Source organism: Siniperca chuatsi, linkage group LG7, assembly GCF_020085105.1.
Source record: "Siniperca chuatsi isolate FFG_IHB_CAS linkage group LG7, ASM2008510v1, whole genome shotgun sequence".
NCBI lineage: Eukaryota > Metazoa > Chordata > Actinopteri > Centrarchiformes > Sinipercidae > Siniperca > Siniperca chuatsi.
In genome coordinates this window covers 22,460,372-22,479,060 of record NC_058048.1, presented here as the reverse complement: position 1 = coordinate 22,479,060, position 18,689 = coordinate 22,460,372, and the positions used below count along the sequence as shown (strand labels likewise).

Genomic DNA, 18,689 nt, shown 5'->3' with positions numbered 1-18,689 from the left:
CACCATCTCTGTAGAGGCTATAAACAGACCACATGCACTGAGCTGCTCCCTCTTCCTACACGCAAGAGTCTCTGTTACTTTTTTGTAATGGTGGAAGGTAACTCAAGGACTAAACTGAAGCACATATTTCAGGAACTTGTACTTTACTTGATTAACTTCCATTTCATGTTACTTTATACTTCTACTCCACTACATTTCACAGGGAAATGTTGTACTTTTATGATTCCACTACATTTATTTTACAGCTCTTAGTTACACGTTACTAATATTGTTGCTAATATTTCTGTACTTTTACTTCATGTTGCAGTATAACTACTACTATCTGTCTGTCTGTCTGTCTGTCTGTCTGTCTATATCTTGCACACAAAATAACCAAACCCATGTATTCATTTTGGAAAAAAAAACTTTTACTTGAAATATCAACATTTTCTCAGAAAGTATAAATAATGATTTATGATTGATTTCAATTTTATACAAAAATAATACATTAGGAAGGGGAAAAAATCACATCCTGCCACACAAGCATGAGTGCCCTCTGATCAGATGGCAGTAGCTGTGTCTATAACAGTCACAAACCAACCAACATAATAATAACATTGTAATGACCTAATATTGAACAGGAGACTGGATTTGCCACACTTATGATATGCAGGGGTTGATAGTCAAAATTGCCTTTTTGTCTCATAAAAACATGGGTAGTTATAGTGAAAGGAAAGCTTATTCTTGGTGCCAAATTTGGTCCCCATGTCAGCCTTTCTCATCTTGTCCAGCTAGCTAAACTGAAACTATGACTGTGTGTTCAGACAGAAGTCAATGGAAATTCGCCCAGAAATTCTTGCCAATCCACGTTTGTGAATCTGCTTCAGAAACGTATAGAGACAAGAGGAAAAAACTAAATAGCAAAAGTTCGCTTTGCTTTCCGTCTGAACACACCTTGATAGTGTTCGTGGAGGCGTCTGTACCCACAGCAGCTGCTCCTCTCCCCTACATTTCTCAGTCTCTGTGGATTCCTGTATGATTAGAGCAGCTGCTGTCACAACATTGTCCGCTTTCATGTCTCTCTCCTTCACAAAATACCAGACTGTTTTGTTTCTGAATACTTGTCAATATTTTCATTCAACCCTGGGGGGTCCTGCACAATGATTTATGACGAGGAGTTATTAACAATATTTGTCCTATTTTGGTATCTCTTCACATTGCAGCAGGAAGTGGGAGAGAGAGGAGGAGGGTGAGTCCCATTCCTGAAATTCACCTGAACTTGTGTGCAAACAACATGCAGGGGAAGGGCCACATTTAAAGTGTGTGAGTCAGTCCCCCCGGCAGACCTGGTTTATAGATTTTGCAGGCTAACTATTGAGACATTATGACAAATACAAGCTGAAACTACACTGAACTACCTCCTTATTCTTTGGCATATTAGTCACAGGCAGCTACAGTATATAATAATTGTTGGTGACTTCACTGATAGTGCATATTCATTTCCAGTCTCAAGTGTGTGGAGTTCTGTGCAGAATCCAGTTATACAAAGCATTGCATACACCTATAGATGCATTGTATAGTCCTTTCAAGATTGTCAAAGTCTTTTCAATCACAGTATACACATTGAACAACTCGAAATGATGAATCCCTCGAGCGACAGAGAGGGCATTCATCGCCTGCACTAATGCTAGTGCAGTAAACTGAGTGTGACAGAATAACATGGAAGACTCCTTTAAAGCCCAGTAAGAATGTCAAATGCATGCACAAGATCAATACGGGTTATTGTGATTGTCACACAGTTCTCCTCACGTGCAAGGCGATTTGTGTAGCCCGTCAAAAGGCATCCAAGATATTGCTGTGAGTGAATCGCCTTAATTGAGTCTTTCAGCCTTTACAGAGGCTGATTACTGTCTCTGGTTGTGTCAGTGTGTCTTCATATTCCCACCTTAAATCACAGTGTAATATAAGTTTTCCCAGAGCCTTCATTCGGGTCCGTACCACACAGTTTATGAGCAGTTTTTGTTCCTTTGTAATGTCAGAAGAGGATGACTGTGTCTTGCTGTGCATGTATGAAAAGGGGCGTAAAAAACTGAATACTGTTTTCAAAGATTGTGTTAAAATCATACATCCTTGTTGATCATTTGTGTGTGACCGAGGGGATCCAGTCTCCTCACTTTCAGGTGCAGTGAGTTTCTTTTTTTCCCCCCTCTGTCTGTCCCCATTTCTCATTTTCACCCGCCTGGCCCACCGTCGTCACTCCTCTCGTTTGTTGACTGACTCATCATCCAGCGCGCCGTTGCCGGTTATTAAGAGTTGTCATGGTTACCGCGGTGAGAGGGTGGAAAAATGTGCTCTGGTTGCCGGGCACCGAGGAAGTCAGGTGGACGCTCTCACCAAGCTTGAAGAGGACACTGAAAGGAGAAGGAGAAATTTCAGACAAAGTAGGCCCGTGTTATATAAAACAATAAATACAATCTGTCCAGTAACACAGGTATATAGAATGTGCATCATTTCCAAGGCTTCCCAAAAGGGACCTGACAAATGAAACCTATGTAAATACCAGTGGTGGAAAGTAACAAGTGTAATTAAGTACAGTTTTGAGGTACTTATACTGTGCTTGAATTTTTCATATTTTATGCTAATTTATACTTCGACTTCACTACATTTTCAGAGGGACATAGACTTTTTTACTCCATTTCATTTATTTAACAGCTATAGTTACTTGTTACTTTTCAGATTAAGATTGTAAATATAAAACATATCATAAACGTATAAAATATGATGCATTGTTATTTTAAGGTTACTTATTCCACCATTGGTAAATGCATCACCCCTGCACCTTCATGTGCCACACCTGACCAAATACATTCCTCATCCCTCTTCTCCTGACTCTGAAAAGCCTTGTTTCTACTGAAATGCTCTCTTTTTTTTTTTTTGATTGTTTGTGGAATTTATTTTTCTCCTGCCTCTCCAGGGGTGGAGGCAGGTGACCCCGGTGTGACCTTGCGGCCAGCAAACAACTTCACCTGATAAAGGTGGCCCGCAGCTAAGCCTCGTTAGACGGGAGGCTCTGAGCAGAGATGAGTTTTAAACAGACTCAGGTATAATGGAGGGTTCTTGGTAAACAATGAGTGTTATAAAGCCTCAGCATGCTGGTCATGTCATGAGAAGAAGGCTGCCCAGTCCAAATAAAGTCCTGATAAGAAAATACCTGGGAGAGCCTGCTAGCTAATTGCTCTCTAAATAAATGGGGTTGTGAAATGCCACAGGGTGATGATGCCAGTGGTGGAAAGTAACCACCAGGACATTTACTCAAGTACTGTACTAATTTCAGAAGGGGAATATTGCACTTTTTACTCTGCTACATTTATTGACAGATGTAGTGAGTAGTTAGAAGATAGGCTTATAAAATACAGTACATTAGAGCTGCAACGATTAGTGGATTAATCAATTAGTTGAAAGATCATTTGTCAAGAAAAAAGGTGTTCAAAAATGTGTTCCAGGTTCTCATATGTGAAAATGTGTTGCTTTTCTTTTTAGTATATTGAATATTATTATAGTAAATTGAATCTTTATGGGTTTTGGATGTTGGTTGGGTGGAGATGAAGTCAACTTGAGCATTTTTCACTGTTTTTCTCAAGCGATTAATCAATTAATTGAAAGAAATATCGGGTCTATTGATAACCTAATAAAATAACTTTTTTTGGCTTGTGACGCCTAAGCAGTCACGTCTATCTTTAGTTTACATAAATCTGAATTGATCTTGTTTATTCCCAGTCCATCAATATCAGAAACCACTCCATCTGTATAATTCAGTTTAGTATTACAGTTTTTCTTGAGTATGTTACCATAAATATGGTGTTTATTTTTTTTATCAGCAGTAGTAGAAGTATTGATATCACTATTTTTCTTGATATTACTTTGTGTATTAACTATAAATAACTAAAATATCCAAATTACAGTGTTTCACATACAAAATGATGTGAGTGTATATTCTACATGTTTGGTAATCCAAACATTAAAATCTGTTTAGAAAATTATAGAAGAGTCTCACTGAAAATTAAGAAGATATAATTGGTTATTTTATCAAAATGAATTAAAGTGATTTTAATTACTAAGTAATATTACTTCTTAGTAGTACTTCTTCCACCACTGGGTCCAGCTTTTATCACAACATACTGTATATCTAAATTGTTTTGCAAAAGTGTATCAATAAACAGCTGATTGACCCTGGAGACAGAGTAATGCCCTGGCTAAGCACAGCCTCGGAGAGATTTGTTTTACTTCCTTCCTACACAGAGGATACACGGTGCTCTGAGCTATCATCCCATCAACCCATCAGTCTGTCAGTAGCAGCGTGGCAGTACGAGTACTCTGCCTCAGCGTGGGAAATTGAGCGTGTGAAAGCACCGTGGACAACATTTCAGGCTAGAGCGATCACCGAGAGCAGGGAGAAGTAGGAAAGAGGAAGAGGTGTAATTAACCAAAAAAAAAAAAAACTCAGCCCATCTCATCTCCAGCCTCACTGTAGCATGGAGGAAAGTAGCAGGACAGGCTTGAGAACTCTGATTAACAGTGGGGCTCATTTCCTGATCACAGAGGTAACTCTCACCACGGAGAGGAAAGTGAAAGGAGGCAGCGTTAATCAAGAGCCGTTCAGGTTGAGGGAACAGGTGATTGATTAGACGGCTGTTTGAGAGGAAATAGGAATTCTGAGGCGTATACTCTCCATATATCTGTCTCGTCTATTAGTTTGGAGCCAAATGAAAGCATTTGAACATCAGCAGCGCCCCCAAAACGAAAACTCTGAAAAGTAAAATAACTTAAATGTGCAATTTTGGTGATTTTACTCATTTAAACTGCGTGACTGAACTGATAAAATTGTATTTACCCAGGAGAGACCCCCGAGTTGCACCATCTTGTTTACAGGAGCGTCCTAATGTGACAGGAATTAAACAAGTCAACACACAATCAATAACACACACACTTCTCCCAGTCATAATGTGGTTCCTGCTGTTAGTGTGTGCTTCGATTGTATTGTTTCTCCCGAAAAGGGTGAGGGTGATTTTTGTGTATCAGTAGGTAATGAGTGAGCTGATCAAAGTGTTACAGTACTTTTAAAAAGAAAGATTGTGCTATCTGTTGAAAAATATACGAATTAATGCAGATTCTCATGCAAATGCCCCCATACTGATTACAAATATTGACATTTCCAATCTAAAACCCACAGTGGCAAGCAGACAGAGGTGAGAACATGCATCTAACTGTGGCCTCTGTGATGGGATATGATGTGGGCTAAAGACTGACCGTCTTGCTTGATGACATGGAGCTGAGGGTGCTGATGCTATTGCCGTCTGTGACCACCATGGCCGAGGGGAAACGTGACGGGTGGGAATATTGTGGGGGCTCTTGCTTGTGAGGATACACTGCAAAGGAAAGTCAGACAGATAATTAGATTTTAAAGCAGCACTTTTCTGCAACTGCAGAGGCTGCAGCTAGAAATAAATCACATTTCAATGCCCACAGGATGTGTGACATAATTCCTGAAGATATCAAAGGAACAAGAGGACATAAGAGCTGATCTGAAATCTAGTATTTGTGAGTGGAGACTTAACTTCTCCCTCGTCTTCTCCTTTGTCTCATCATGTGTCCGTGACACCAAAATTTAATTTACGTAAGAAACTCAAACCTAATAGATCATAATAGGGTGAATAGGGTGTTTACACTACAGTATCTATACAGCTGATATATCTTACTGGTTCCCAGTCTGGGGAACTGAACCCCCAAAGGGTCCCCAAGATGAATCTGAGGGTCACAAGATTCCTCTACATAAATTATGTTTATTTTTTCTGACTTTTCTCCAACTATTCATTTGTTCTTGTGAAATACTGGACAGTTTTACCCTTTCAGGCCTCTAAAATGTTTCGATGAAACTATTTATAAAAGAAAAATCACTTTTTTTTAACTGTTCATGACCTAATAGACGTATTAAACCTGTGACAAGGGGGTAACACATGGATCGTAGCTTTTAAAGTGACACAAGTTGATATAACTGATCTACAAAGCATACTAGAGGATAGTGTACAAAGACAACTTAGTGTTACTGACTGTGCGAGTGTGTGACAGTAGCCATGAACGGCTGCTGGCTCATGTGGCTGGGGGACTGCTGCATCAGGCTCTGCTGGTGGGGGCTGTGGAGCTGCTGGGAAAACTGCACCGGCTGCAGCGCCGCAAGGCTGCCTGCCACGCTGTTGATCACTGGCACTGTCTGAGCTTGTGATGTGTTTAAACCTGGTGAGGCATAGCAAAAACTCAGTCAAACCATGTCAGAATACAATAAATTCAATGGCTTTTTACTTATTTTCTGTGATGACCACGCAGAGGGACGGAGGACTTACTCTGTGCTATGGCCATGACTCCAGATAGAGGCATGATGAGGTTTTGTGTCTGCTGATGGCTGTGATGGGAACTGTGGATGTTGGTCAGTGTGCTGACTGGAGGAAGTCCTCCACCTGAACCTGAAATCTGGGGAAAGATTAAGGAAATAAATAGAATTACAGCACCGTTTTATTGTTGTAATATTTGTCATAACAGACTACAACACTCAAAGTTATGAGAGTATCTGATATGTAAATTCACATAAATGTATTTTCAAAGTGAAACAGATGTTGTCTGCTGAACAAACAACAGCAATAAATATTAGTTCAGATTCTTTTGTATAACACTACGCTTGTGTAACTCCACTCATACACAGCACACAAGAAAATACTGATAAGAAACAAAAAAGGTGAAGAAAAGAAATACATACTAAAAATGTCAGCATAGAGTTTGTGTTTGTACCTGCGTGTTGGTTTATCAAATGCTTAAAAACCAACTGTACAAAACAACTTCTATGAATTTACAGTAATGGCTATCTGGATCGGGATCCTCCCACTCGGTGGGGCTGCGTCTATTTGACTACTGCCAGCTGCCCACAAAGGACAGACTGGCCAGACACACATCTACAGATAAGAAACTGTCAGCTCTGACCTGTTGCACACTACACTGCCTGCCCTCGCTGTGGTCATTTCACATAATGCAGAAGTATTTTGATTTGACAGGGAAGTTAGTGAACAGTTTTGAATTTTTCACTTGCATGACTATATATTTTATGTGACTCTGAACAAGATAATCAGTTTAAATGGTTGAATTTTGTGTTGTATGACCATTTAATTGGGGTCCAAAGAAAGATATATACAGTATACAGTATATATATATATATATATATATATATATATATATATATATATATATATATATCTATCAAAAGTATTGTTACACCGCCACTTAAACGCTATGGGTCTGTGCACAGGTTTCCTTGTCACTGATCAAATATTGGACTAGGGCAAAAGGGAGAAACTCTGAAGTAGACAAAAAAAAAACATTGGGTATAATCAAACGTTGGCGTCATTTCTCTGGCAGAAAAAGCAACGCTCTACCTGTGGCTCCTCTTTGCAAGACATTTAATCAATATGAACAGAATGCTTCTTTGTCAGGTTTATTGGCTGAGCAAGAACATGCCTGGTGCACTCTGGTGAAGGCTACGTGCTAGTCCAGCCATTGCCTGCCACCCTGGGCTCCACCTTCCAAACAGAGCAGCACAATGTGCTAATTGTTGGCTCTTGCCAGTGGGTCCATGGGAGAGGAGGTTCAGGAACCTGCTTTGTACGTCTATGCTAAACGTAGGCCAGGTCTTATCTAATCTGAGGCCATGAGGGCCCAGGTGTGTTCACTCACCATCTTGGTGTCAGGTGACAGCAGACTGTGGCTGTGGTCCAGTCCTCCCGGAGACACCTGCTGGAGCACCGACTGGCTGGTCTGCATCGCGTTGCTACTGTGGTGACTGATGGTAGTGGAGGAGGTGACCTCACCGGGGCCCTGGCTGTAACGCACTGATAGAGAGAGAGACAGACAGTTAGTTTCACTTGTTTTGGCTCTCAGCTGCTGTGTCCTACAACTATAACAGCTATATAGGGCAGAGAGATCGTAGCGTCTGCCTCATTCTCCACTGAGCAACATCGCTGTCGCTCCAACCAACCAAAATCACCTGCTCTTTGACTCAAAAAGGGAGGACAGAGCAAACAAACACACTGACCTGTCCGCTGCTGCTATCTGCGTAGCTCAGCCAAGGCCATGCACTGAGTACACACACTCACTACAGCAAAACGCCCATCAGACTGATCAGCACGCAAATGCTACTGATGATGTTCGGAATTACGTCAGTGTGAAGTTTCACCAGTGGTAGAAGAAGTATACTGATCCTTTACCACATAAAAGTACCAATCAGCAATGTAAAAATAATTGTCCTACATTCAAATTCCTACTTAAGTAAAACAAAATGTACTTAAAGTATCAAAAGTAAAAGTACTGGTTCTGCAGAAAAATGGCCCCTGTGACTGATATATTATTTATTATATGTGACATTATTAGATTTTTACTGGTGTATCAATGTGTAAACAGCATTTTACTGTTGTAGCAGCTTGAGGTGGAGCTAGTTTTAACTACGTTATATAAAGTCTATATATATATATATATATATATATATATATATATATATATATATAAAGGGAGTTTAGTCAAGTGGCTCCCAACCTAGGGGTCGGGCCCCCTCCAAAGGATAACAAGATAAATCTGAGGGGTCGTGAGATGATTAATGGGAAAGAAGAAAAAACTAATTTTGAAATTTGCTGGTTTTTGTGAATTTTAATTGTACCTCTTTCGGCCTAAATGTAACCATCTGAGAAGTGACATGTAGTGGAGTAGAAGTATAAAGTAGTAGAAAATGGAAAATAAAAGTTCCTAAAAATTCAACTTAAGTACAGTGCTTTAGTAAATGTACTTAGTTACTTTTCTTTTCACCATATTTTCACATATTCACAGTGATGTAGCAAAATGAAATTTGTCTTTTAGTGCCATCACTTAATCCCATGTCTAGACTTCTTGTTGTCTCTCACTGGAGGCCCAAAGGAATGCTTCCCCCCACCACAACCTACAATCAAATGCCTGTTTGCCAATGCAGGCGCCCTCTGATACCAACAGAGTAAACATTACAAAATTACAAACAATGTCAAACACATTCTTATCCTGTGGTTTCAGCCTCACACAGACACAGAGAGCATCCCTCCCTCAGTGATGATGTAGAGACAGACTCTATTTGCACTCAGATCTCCCATCTTACCCGAGCCCTCCGTCCCTGACCCAGGTGTGACAGCGCTGAACGCCCCACCAAAGTTGGTCAGACATGACAGGAAGCATTGATATACAGCCATTTTGAGATAAAAGAGGGTAAGGCACTGACACTAAATGTGACCAATGAGGGGGTCCATTGATTTCTTGTCACTGCTGGAAACTGGAACAGGATGTGTTTGCAGATCTGAAAGTTTACTTCAGGTGTCAGGGAAAACAAATGGGCACCATTTTGATCATCATCTTACTTTGAGTTGATGGATGTGTACAGATTCATTAATCGTAATAACCTTGCATAAGATAACGTTTTTCCCTCTGGTTCTAGTCTTCATGCTAACCTAAGCTAACTGTCTCCTGGCTGTGACTTAATATTCAGCATACATACATGAGAGTGGTATCAATCTTCTCATCTATTTCTCTAAATGTTAAACTTTTGCTTTAAGAAGTGCTGGTATGAGTATTTGTTTTTACATTTACCAGGCTAGCTGTTTCCCATTGCATCAAATCTTTATGCTAGGCTAAGCTAACTCTCTAACTTACTGAACTATTACTTCAACTACAGATTCTTAAACTACAGATGCCGCAATGTCTGAAGTAAAGCCACAACCCCATATTTCATCATCTAAAGTACCTGTCCTCCATTTTGTTCAGCCCACAGACTTCATATTGTCTTCTGCAACATAGTAACCCTACAACACTGCCTTGTAAACATTGCCGCAGAACAATAAAGCACTCCATTGGACTCATGACCCCCATTGCCACACAATGGAGGAAGACTCATAAAAAGGCAGTTATCTCGGTGCTGGGCGACCTCTTTAAGTGTCAGAGGGAGAAAAGGATGCTATTCAGGCCCATTTTGTTTCTTTGGGTTAGGCAGTAATTCTAGCTGCAGGGAACCTCAGAGTAGGACTTCCGCAATCTAATCTAAGAGACTCTGGGTTTCTAGGAAGCTAGTGGTATGAGAAGGTTTTCTACAGACACGAGAGATGGCTTCTTACTGGATGCACTAAGATCATTTTATTTATTTGTAAGTCAAAAAATTTGCTCTGGCAAGATGGGACAATCCATGAAAAATTGAGGAGTCCTTTTCGAGAGCAGGGGGGAGGGCGAGAACTTCAGAAGGGGAGTGGTAGCAAGGATCTTCAGCAGGTTTAAAAGGCTCTAGCTCCCCATGTGACCCATGTAATATCAAAGCCTGCCTCCCCAACCCCAGGCAGTGCTCATTGTAGTGCCGCTGCATATGACAGACCTCCTGGGTCTCTGCAGGACGTATTCATTCTCTTCTTTGTGGCTCTCTGGAACACAGAGCAGTGGAAAGTGCAGAGCTAGGCCATCCTTTCTGTGTGTGTGTGTGTGTGTGTGTGTGTGTGTCCTGTTTCAAGCTAGCCTGAGGTGACGGAAAGCAAAGCAATCCACAGAGAATCCCCCCTACTACTGTATCTGATCTGGACCTTCTGAGTCGGCTAGTTTTGTAACATGCAGAACAATGCAGCTCATCTTACACAGCAATGATTCAATTTCATGGTGACTTCAGCTGCCAGATTACCAGTGGTGGAAGAAGTCTTCAGATTGTTTACTCAAGTAAAAGTATCAATAATCTAAAAATACAAGTAAAAATCCTGCGTTCAAAATCCTCTGCAAGTAAAAGTACAGAAATAGTAGGAAAATGTACCTAAAGTATCTAAAATAAAATTATTTGTCATGCAGAAAGATGCCCCTCCAAAGGGGACCATGGAATGTGAGATGACTAATGGGGCAGGAACGAGGAAAAAATAAAGTTGTGCTAAACAAATTTGTATTCACTTTTTCAAGTATAAGTACCTCAATCTTGTATTTAAGTACAGTACTTGGGTAAATATACTTAATCACTCTCCACCACTGCAAACAACCTTTTCTTTAAATTATTTTTGCATAAAATCTTAACATTTGTACACATACAGTTGTAAGTTACAATTTAGTCAACATATTTATGACATTAACTAACTTGTTAGCGGATACCATGGCATGTAAAATGCCGTAAAAAAGATGGATTAATTGAGCTCAGTAAACATTATCAGTGGATGAACAGTGGGTAAATATTGCTCAGGAAAGCACAGGTGTGCGCTCACATACGCCTTCTAACAAGCAATGTAATCTGCCTAAGATCTGTTTCATTTCTGAAAGTCAAAAAGGTCACCACCAAAACTGCACGTCACACTGTTTGACTGTCTATCCAGTTGTGACCAACAGGCCAACGAACCAAAGCAGAATCAATAAAAACTCCCAAAGTAAGAGGAGTTTCTTTGATCTGACCCAGCAGTGACCTCTCTCATATGACTGAAGGTGTGGCGGCGGTTTAAGGAGGGGAGGGTGACGAGCTTTCTCTATAGGCGAAGAAGGGGTCATCAGTCCTGTCTGGCCAGAAAAGAGCCAATACCCCAGTGGACAGCTCCTGCTGCTCCAAGTCTGCACCCAGCCTCAGCAACTATACTAATGCCTATAAAGGTGATGGGGGGAGGCTTTAAAATCAGTCCTCCTCAAGGCCCAGCAGAGATAAATGAACCTCAGTTACAGTCACTGCAGTCTTCTAATACACCACAGACAATGGGACCCCCGGCTGAGGTAGAGTATAGAGAGTAGAAGTCAGGGGAGCCCCTTATCAAAGGCCTGGGAGATGTAGTAGCAAAGGATTTTAATTGTTCATTAAGCATGCATAATACAGGCCGTGCCCTAGCAACGCAATGAGACGCCCTGCTGGGATATTATTGTCAGGCCAGGGGCTGACACTGAAAAACAGCTGATGCTGTCAGCAGGATGCCAGCAGGACACCTTGTAAGCAGCCAGCTGAGGGTTTTTGGGGGGCGGGGGCAAAGTTCTTTCCGCCATACCTCCAACCTTTCCCTTCTGCAACCTTTCTGCTGACCCCTCTGCCTTTGCAACCTGAGGTCAATGCCTGGTCAGGTGTTCTGAGCAACAACAACAACAAAAAAACCTCAAGCAAACAGACAATCCACAAGTGGGACCAGTTTATCCAAAGGCAAAAGACCAAGCCAAGGCAAACGGTTTGTTTTCCCTTCAAAGCTCGCCTCATGTTCGAACACGAGAGGACAACAATAGGCCCTGAGACGGTCTCTCTCAAATCCCAGTTTTATGGAGGGTGAGTGATGGCATGGAGGATAATGCTCTGTGAGGCCTATCAGCTTTGTTTTTATGTCGTATACACCAGGTAGACTCAGTCAATACTAATTACTCCAAACACAAACATCAGGTCAGGGTGAAATGGTCAGAGCAATAACGCACAGCATTTCCTTGTTTTGGCAACTCTCTGAGCGGCGTCATTAGCAACCTGCATGGGAGGAGGAAATGTGGAAATGACAGCGTTATGTGGAGGTAATCTGGATGTGTCTGTCCCCCCTCCCTGACCCTGGCCTGACCCTGGCCTGTCACAGGATTGCTGCCCTTTGTGTCATGCTTCTCCATGCTGACTTTGGAGTGGAGATTGCAGGTACAATGTGGATTGTTCTCAGTGTGTTTTCAAAGATCAGAATAACAATGGCATTTGCTCAGCTCACTCACTCACACTCATTGATCACTTGTCCCCTCTTTCTCTGCCTCTCTGATCACATCAACTGTGCTTCTAACCTTTTCTGACACCATTTTCACACCAAAGAAAACTATATCATGTACTTGTTTGCACTACTATCTGACATTTAGGAGTAACCACCTTAAATTTTCTCTGTAAACTGATGTTAGCGTATATTCATATATTCATGGGTACTCACTAGTTATGTGGAGTTTTTCAACATAAGCGATGAATCTGCACACATAACATTAAAATGGGAACTGATTTTACACATCAAAGTCTATTTAGAGGTCTTGGGATGTGTGAAAAAAGTTGTATGAAGCCTTTTGTTGCTCCAGATGGAGCTGCACTCTGATAAATTGCCTCAAATAATGTCACTTGAGTCAGCATCAGTTGGGGTTGAAGACTACAAGTTTGAAAATGAACCGCTCTAGCCTGTTCCTCAACTCTCCTTGAGGCTACTAGCATAACACACCTGAATCTCTGACCAAACTGTCATCGGTCGAGTTGCATTGTGTGTAATGTAGGCGCGTTTTGACAAGGAAGAACAATGCGTGGAATAAAAGAGATGATATCTCTGGTTCTGCTGCAGCGATTTTGAGACTTTGTCAAAATCTTTGTACTTGAAACTGCCCATTGTGAGTCTGACTGTGTTATAGAAGTGCAGTGCACTTAAGCAAAGAAAAATCTGTTATCATGACACATCTTGTCTGATCTCTGTGATGCTGAACTGCATGCAAAACAACGTCGCCGGGCATCTTACTGGGAGGCGAAGCGCTGTTCTGGGGATGATGTGGCGAGCTGTGTGACAGCAGAGGGTTGATGCTGTGAGGAGGTACAGTGATGGCGTCCATGGCCAACTTCTGCCTGAAGGCTTCCTCTTTACGCCGGTTGGCAAACCAGTTATAGACTCGCACTTCTGTGACCAGATTAGAGCCGAGGCCCTGAGCTTTGGAGGGGGAGACGCCTCTCTGAAGACACTCGGCTCTGCAGGAAACAGATGTTCAAGGTGAAAAATTGAGGTTGATATAGTTTGGGTAACATTGTTCTAGGAAGGTGCAGGAAGGTGTCACGTTTTTCTACCTGTTGCACTCTTCTACCAAGGCTTCCCGCTCCTCCTTGCTGGGGTTCTTCTGCCGTTCATAGGCCTGGTACAGGATTTGCTGAGATGCAGGCCCCCATTTGAAACGGTTACGTCTCATTTTCTTGCTGGAGGGTTCACTGCCGACCTCGTCGCCAGGCTGACCCATGCCCTGACTGGACGGGTTGAACTCTGGGAAAAAAAACACCGGATCCTGATTGCCTTTGTCTGTCATATTGCTGCCACAACCTTGCACTGCCTGGTTGAACTCTGCAAAATAAGAAGAGGTACATTCAATAAAACTTTTACTGCAAAAGCACAAAAGGAGATGTTAATTAGACACATGACAATGGTGTTTTCTATCCATAAATAATATTTGTTTCCTTTTGATGCATTATGGCAACTTCAGTAGGATCTAGCACAGGCCTTTTGCTGTTGGTGTGTATATGTATATGTCATTCAGCATGATGAGGAAATGTCAAATCTAACTTGATATCCCTACAGGTTTGAAACCCAAATAAAGTGCCGTGCTGCTGCAACTACACATCACAGTCCGGGGCCAAGCTGTGAGAAACTCAAATATTAACTTACGTCGGAGAATTTCCCGCTGTTTCCTGACATACCAGGTGTAGAGGGCCGCTCGCTTCTGTGTTTTCATGGGCGTGCCTTTGTTGAGGTGCTGGGAGAGGTGAGACTGGTTCAGCCCCGTGACGTCCACCACCTCCCGTTGGGGGATGTTGTGCTGCTGCATGTAACCTTTGATCATGCGGGCAGCACGCCATGGATCCTCTCTGGGTTCAGATAAAACACAGCAACATAAAACACCACTCATTTCATTCCTCTGAACTATGTGCAGCTTTTAGAGGGACGTAGTAAAGCGCAAAATCACCTTTACTCATATTTTATAGCTGAAATAAAGTTCTTTGGTCTATGTCATGCTAAATCAATGTAAATACATGGAGAAATGCTTCATGTAAGGGGGAAGGTTTTGTTGGTTTTGTTGATGTTAAAAGTTGTTTATTTATACCTATAACAAAATCTACAAATATAAAAAGATTCTGATCATACACACATGAACTTGTTCCCTTCCTTTAGCTTCACTGTTTTTCAAGGCCTCAAGTTTAAAGGGGCTGGACCGATAATAAGTCCCCTCACAGACTACCCGTTTATCATTGTTGCCATTCAATAGGCTGTAAATATTTTCAAAGGTTAGTTCAAGTGGATCCAGGCAGGTTGAGAAACTTGGACTTAGTATTTGTCACTAATGCATGATTTCAGCCTGGAAACAGTTAGATTAGGTTTGTGTAAATTTAAAGCAACAATGTACAATGAAAATCTAAAGTAAAAGGACCCAAAATTGTGTAACAAATCTTCACATAGGTTGACAAGACTTCTGATAATACTCAAGTAAAAAGATATTTGTCAGATTTTCTAACGATATTTGGAAAAACTATAAAACTTAGCATCAGTCCACATAAGACAAAACATATGTAGAATACATATCTATATACAGTAGACTATGTTTTTAAAGGTTTGACTCCATTAAAATGAAATAAAAATGCATTTGTCATACTATGATCATAATTTAATTTTAATTTAATTTAATTGATTATCAAAGGATAGTTTGAGGTCAGGATTACTTGACGATATAGTCATATACATGTATTTAAAATTAAAGATATTCATCTCAAAGAAAGTCGAAGTTCAGTGAAAAATAATTCGTTTTTTCGTTTTTAAGAAATTACATTTACTTGTATCCATGCATACATACATTTACTTCGACTCCATATATAAATTTTCCATTAAATACTAAGCATGTTCTTACCTGTAGAATTAGCCCTTCACATTATTCATTATACGTCAAAATTTTTTGCAGCAGTACGAAAGCATAGTCGGAGGTAAAATGGAGCCTGACCCTCCAATCAGAGATTAGCAGGCCCAGACACACTGACATCGGTAATTATAGCAAATCTACACACGTCTGTTTGTTTTGGAGAATGTGGAGGCCTGCATAAGTCTGCAGGTTAAGTGGGAGATGTTAGTTTATAACTTTTGACAATGAATAACCAGATCTCCATTCACTCTAATCACACGCCACTGTGTATCTTTCAGTTGATGATTTATAGAATAAAATTAATAATAACTTAACTACACGTGGGTTAGTTTTGATATTCTTCCGGTCCTGTTAGAGCCTCAAATATTAGTTTTATAGTGAATCAAGTGGTTTGAGTGGAGATGATTAGAAATACATGGATTAGAGGTGTAATGTCAAATTAGGTCATGGTGGGTTTACTGACACATAAGTAAATGGAAAAAATAATTACATAATTACATTTTATTTAATAATTATTAGTATAATTGTCACTATTGTTGTTGTTATTATTAAGCATGTATTATCATATTTATCAAGCCAGCCAGAAGTTGTTTCGATTCATTTTCTCCTCATGTCCCTTGCCGGATTTCTATCGCTGAGAGGTGGAGTATAGTTAATAACGATTGATCTAAATTCAGCTGATATTTTGCAAAGGTAAAGAAATAATAATCCATGTGGATAATTAGTAGCTAGAATGTAAAAACCGAGCCGTGGCGGGTTATTTTAAAATTGTGAACAAAGAAGCATACTTTTGGTCCATTTTTTTTAAATGTGTGATTGATTTTTAAAGTATCAAGAGGCCAAAACTTGGAGCATTTGAAGTGCGCTAGAATAACCCTGTATGAGCGCTTGTTTTCACTTTCTCATTTCACCCCTCACACTGCGATTTTACTACATTTAATTTAGTTTTTACACTTTTTAAAAAAAAAAGTCAGATTAAGTAGGAAAGCTTACGCCAACATGCGCTCCACCTCCGCCCTCTGCTCGGCGGCCTCCTCCGTGTTGAGCGACTGGAGCTCCTTCAGTATCGGCGGGGTGTCGTAGTCGTCCCCGTCCTCGGAGCCCTCGTCCCCGGACAGCTTGCCCTTGCTGTGGCCGTTGGTGAGCGTGTGGAAGACGGGCTTCGAGTCCGCGTCCGCTCCGTTCATCTTGCCGCTCTGAGGAGGAGCGGGCGACATGGGCAGACTCTCCAGTTTTACTCCAAAGCTCGGCGGGCTGGGGTCCATATCATCCAGGGCCTGGATCAGAACATCTTTGGTAACTCCTGAGTCCAGCAGGGCGCTGAGGAGCTCCTGCTGCAGGGATGTCAGCTTGGATACCATTTTAGAGAACATTAAAAACTCAACATAAGCCTGCTGTGTGCGCGCTGCAGCAGAGGGAAAAGGGGAGGATAGAGGGAAATAATAATAAAAAAAAGTAAAAAAAAAAATAATCAAGTTCCTTCCTTCCTCTCTGCTCCGGTGTTGTGGGGAGTTTACGGCTGCTGACACCTGCTCCGAGAAGCTGCTTCACTTCCCTGTTGAAGGGGAGGATGGAGCTACTTTGCCATGATGCTTTCTGAGTGCAGGGGGATATAAAACATGATAATGAGTGGGCCGGCTGATGGCTAGCCTTATGTAAATCCACAGAATAAGGCCCTCTCTGGGCCGAGGTAGACATGTGTTTACACTGCTGCACTGCTGCTTTTATTGGCTCCCCTTATCAGCTAAACTTTCATGGACTTTGGACCCTGTTGTATATGCCATAAAGACTTTTAAGAAGGCGAGCTGCACATATTCACACCGCTGGATCTAATTCTCTCAACATGGTTTAATTTTTATTATAAGGCCGAGACGTAGTTCCGCGAGTAGAAGCAGTACTGTTGTCTATTTATTTATTTATATATTTATTCTACTCATTAAAGGACTTAATTTATATTGTTATTTAAGTGTTCTCATAATTACTTAATGGGATAATCGTATAGGCGTTAATGAGGTGATGGTTGTTGCTCATTAATTCAGTTGTCTGTTTCCTTTAATGAAGCCGAATAATCTCAGAGAGAAATGTTGTTGTTTTTAAATACAGTGAGAATAAATTGTTTAACTTTTTAAACTTTCTCTGAGAAAACAGCCAATAATTATTAATAATGATATCTACCAGTCTACATAAATCACTCGGGCTCCATCGTGAGAATTATAGAAATAAAATATTTTATATATTTCTAACTTAAAATATAAGCCATGATGTAACAGTATTTTATTGGGAAAAAAAACTTTTCAAAGTTTTCAAGTTTCAAACTGCCTTAATTGTCTCTTATATGCGCACAATGACACCACACACTATAAACTTTAATTCTAAATTAAATTCCTCAGTTTTATCTTTATTATCTTTTATTCAGAAAAAAGACCCATAAACCTTCAATTCACTCAGGAGTTAAACAAACCTTTAATCATTAATGTAAGAGAATGAGGTTATTAAGTATCACACTCTGTGTTAAGTTACCTTTTCACCTTTGTTTCCTAGTAGAACTACTCTGCAGATAAAACAATAATAAAGTTGAATTTAGCTGTTCATCCTCCTTTAAACACAGCTGATGAACTCACAGAAGCAGGTGCAGCGCGATGCTGAAGTTGTCCAATGTGAGTTCAAGAAAACCCATTTAAATAGATTTTGTAAACTTTCTTAAGCGTCATTTTGTTGCAAACATTAAATGAGATGTCATCATGTAGTTTGATACTGTAATTTGAAACGGGAGTTATTTAGTTAAAGCGGATCAAAATGAGTGGAAATTAATCCTGAAAAGTGAAACAAGTGGGTTTGCTTAATTTCACTGTTGATGATTTATATGAGGCAGGATTTTGCTGCTCTCCGAAATGTATCTGAAGCTGTTGGAGGATCCTTGACCTTAAATCTGCAAATCTGCAAAACTACTGGATTTTTCACGGTGAGCTGCATCCTGACTAATACTTTTCAATATTAAACCTGTTAGA

General features: G+C 40.6%; 1 protein-coding gene across 4 annotated transcripts; it reads right to left on the bottom strand.

Annotated features, from left to right (window-relative positions):
- Nucleotides 1-385: 385 nt before the first annotated feature.
- Nucleotides 386-17,268, bottom strand: hnf1ba (HNF1 homeobox Ba). 4 transcript variants are annotated; one of them, XM_044203125.1, is made up of 10 exons: nt 16,675-17,268; nt 14,439-14,638; nt 13,850-14,117; nt 13,530-13,753; nt 7,756-7,910; nt 6,378-6,504; nt 6,088-6,270; nt 5,287-5,405; nt 4,871-4,915; nt 386-4,785 (listed from the first exon to the last, which is right to left on the bottom strand). In XM_044203125.1, the coding sequence occupies exons 1-10, from the start codon at nt 17,052-17,054 to the stop codon at nt 4,636-4,638; spliced, it is 1,851 nt and encodes a 616-aa protein (XP_044059060.1). In that variant the 5' UTR covers nt 17,055-17,268; the 3' UTR covers nt 386-4,635. The 4 variants fall into 4 exon arrangements, with proteins under 4 accessions (XP_044059060.1, XP_044059061.1, XP_044059063.1 ...); XM_044203126.1 differs by having other exon boundaries at nt 386-2,390; nt 16,675-17,266; XM_044203128.1 differs by lacking the exon at nt 16,675-17,268 and adding an exon at nt 15,673-15,829.
- Nucleotides 17,269-18,689: the final 1,421 nt, after the last annotated feature.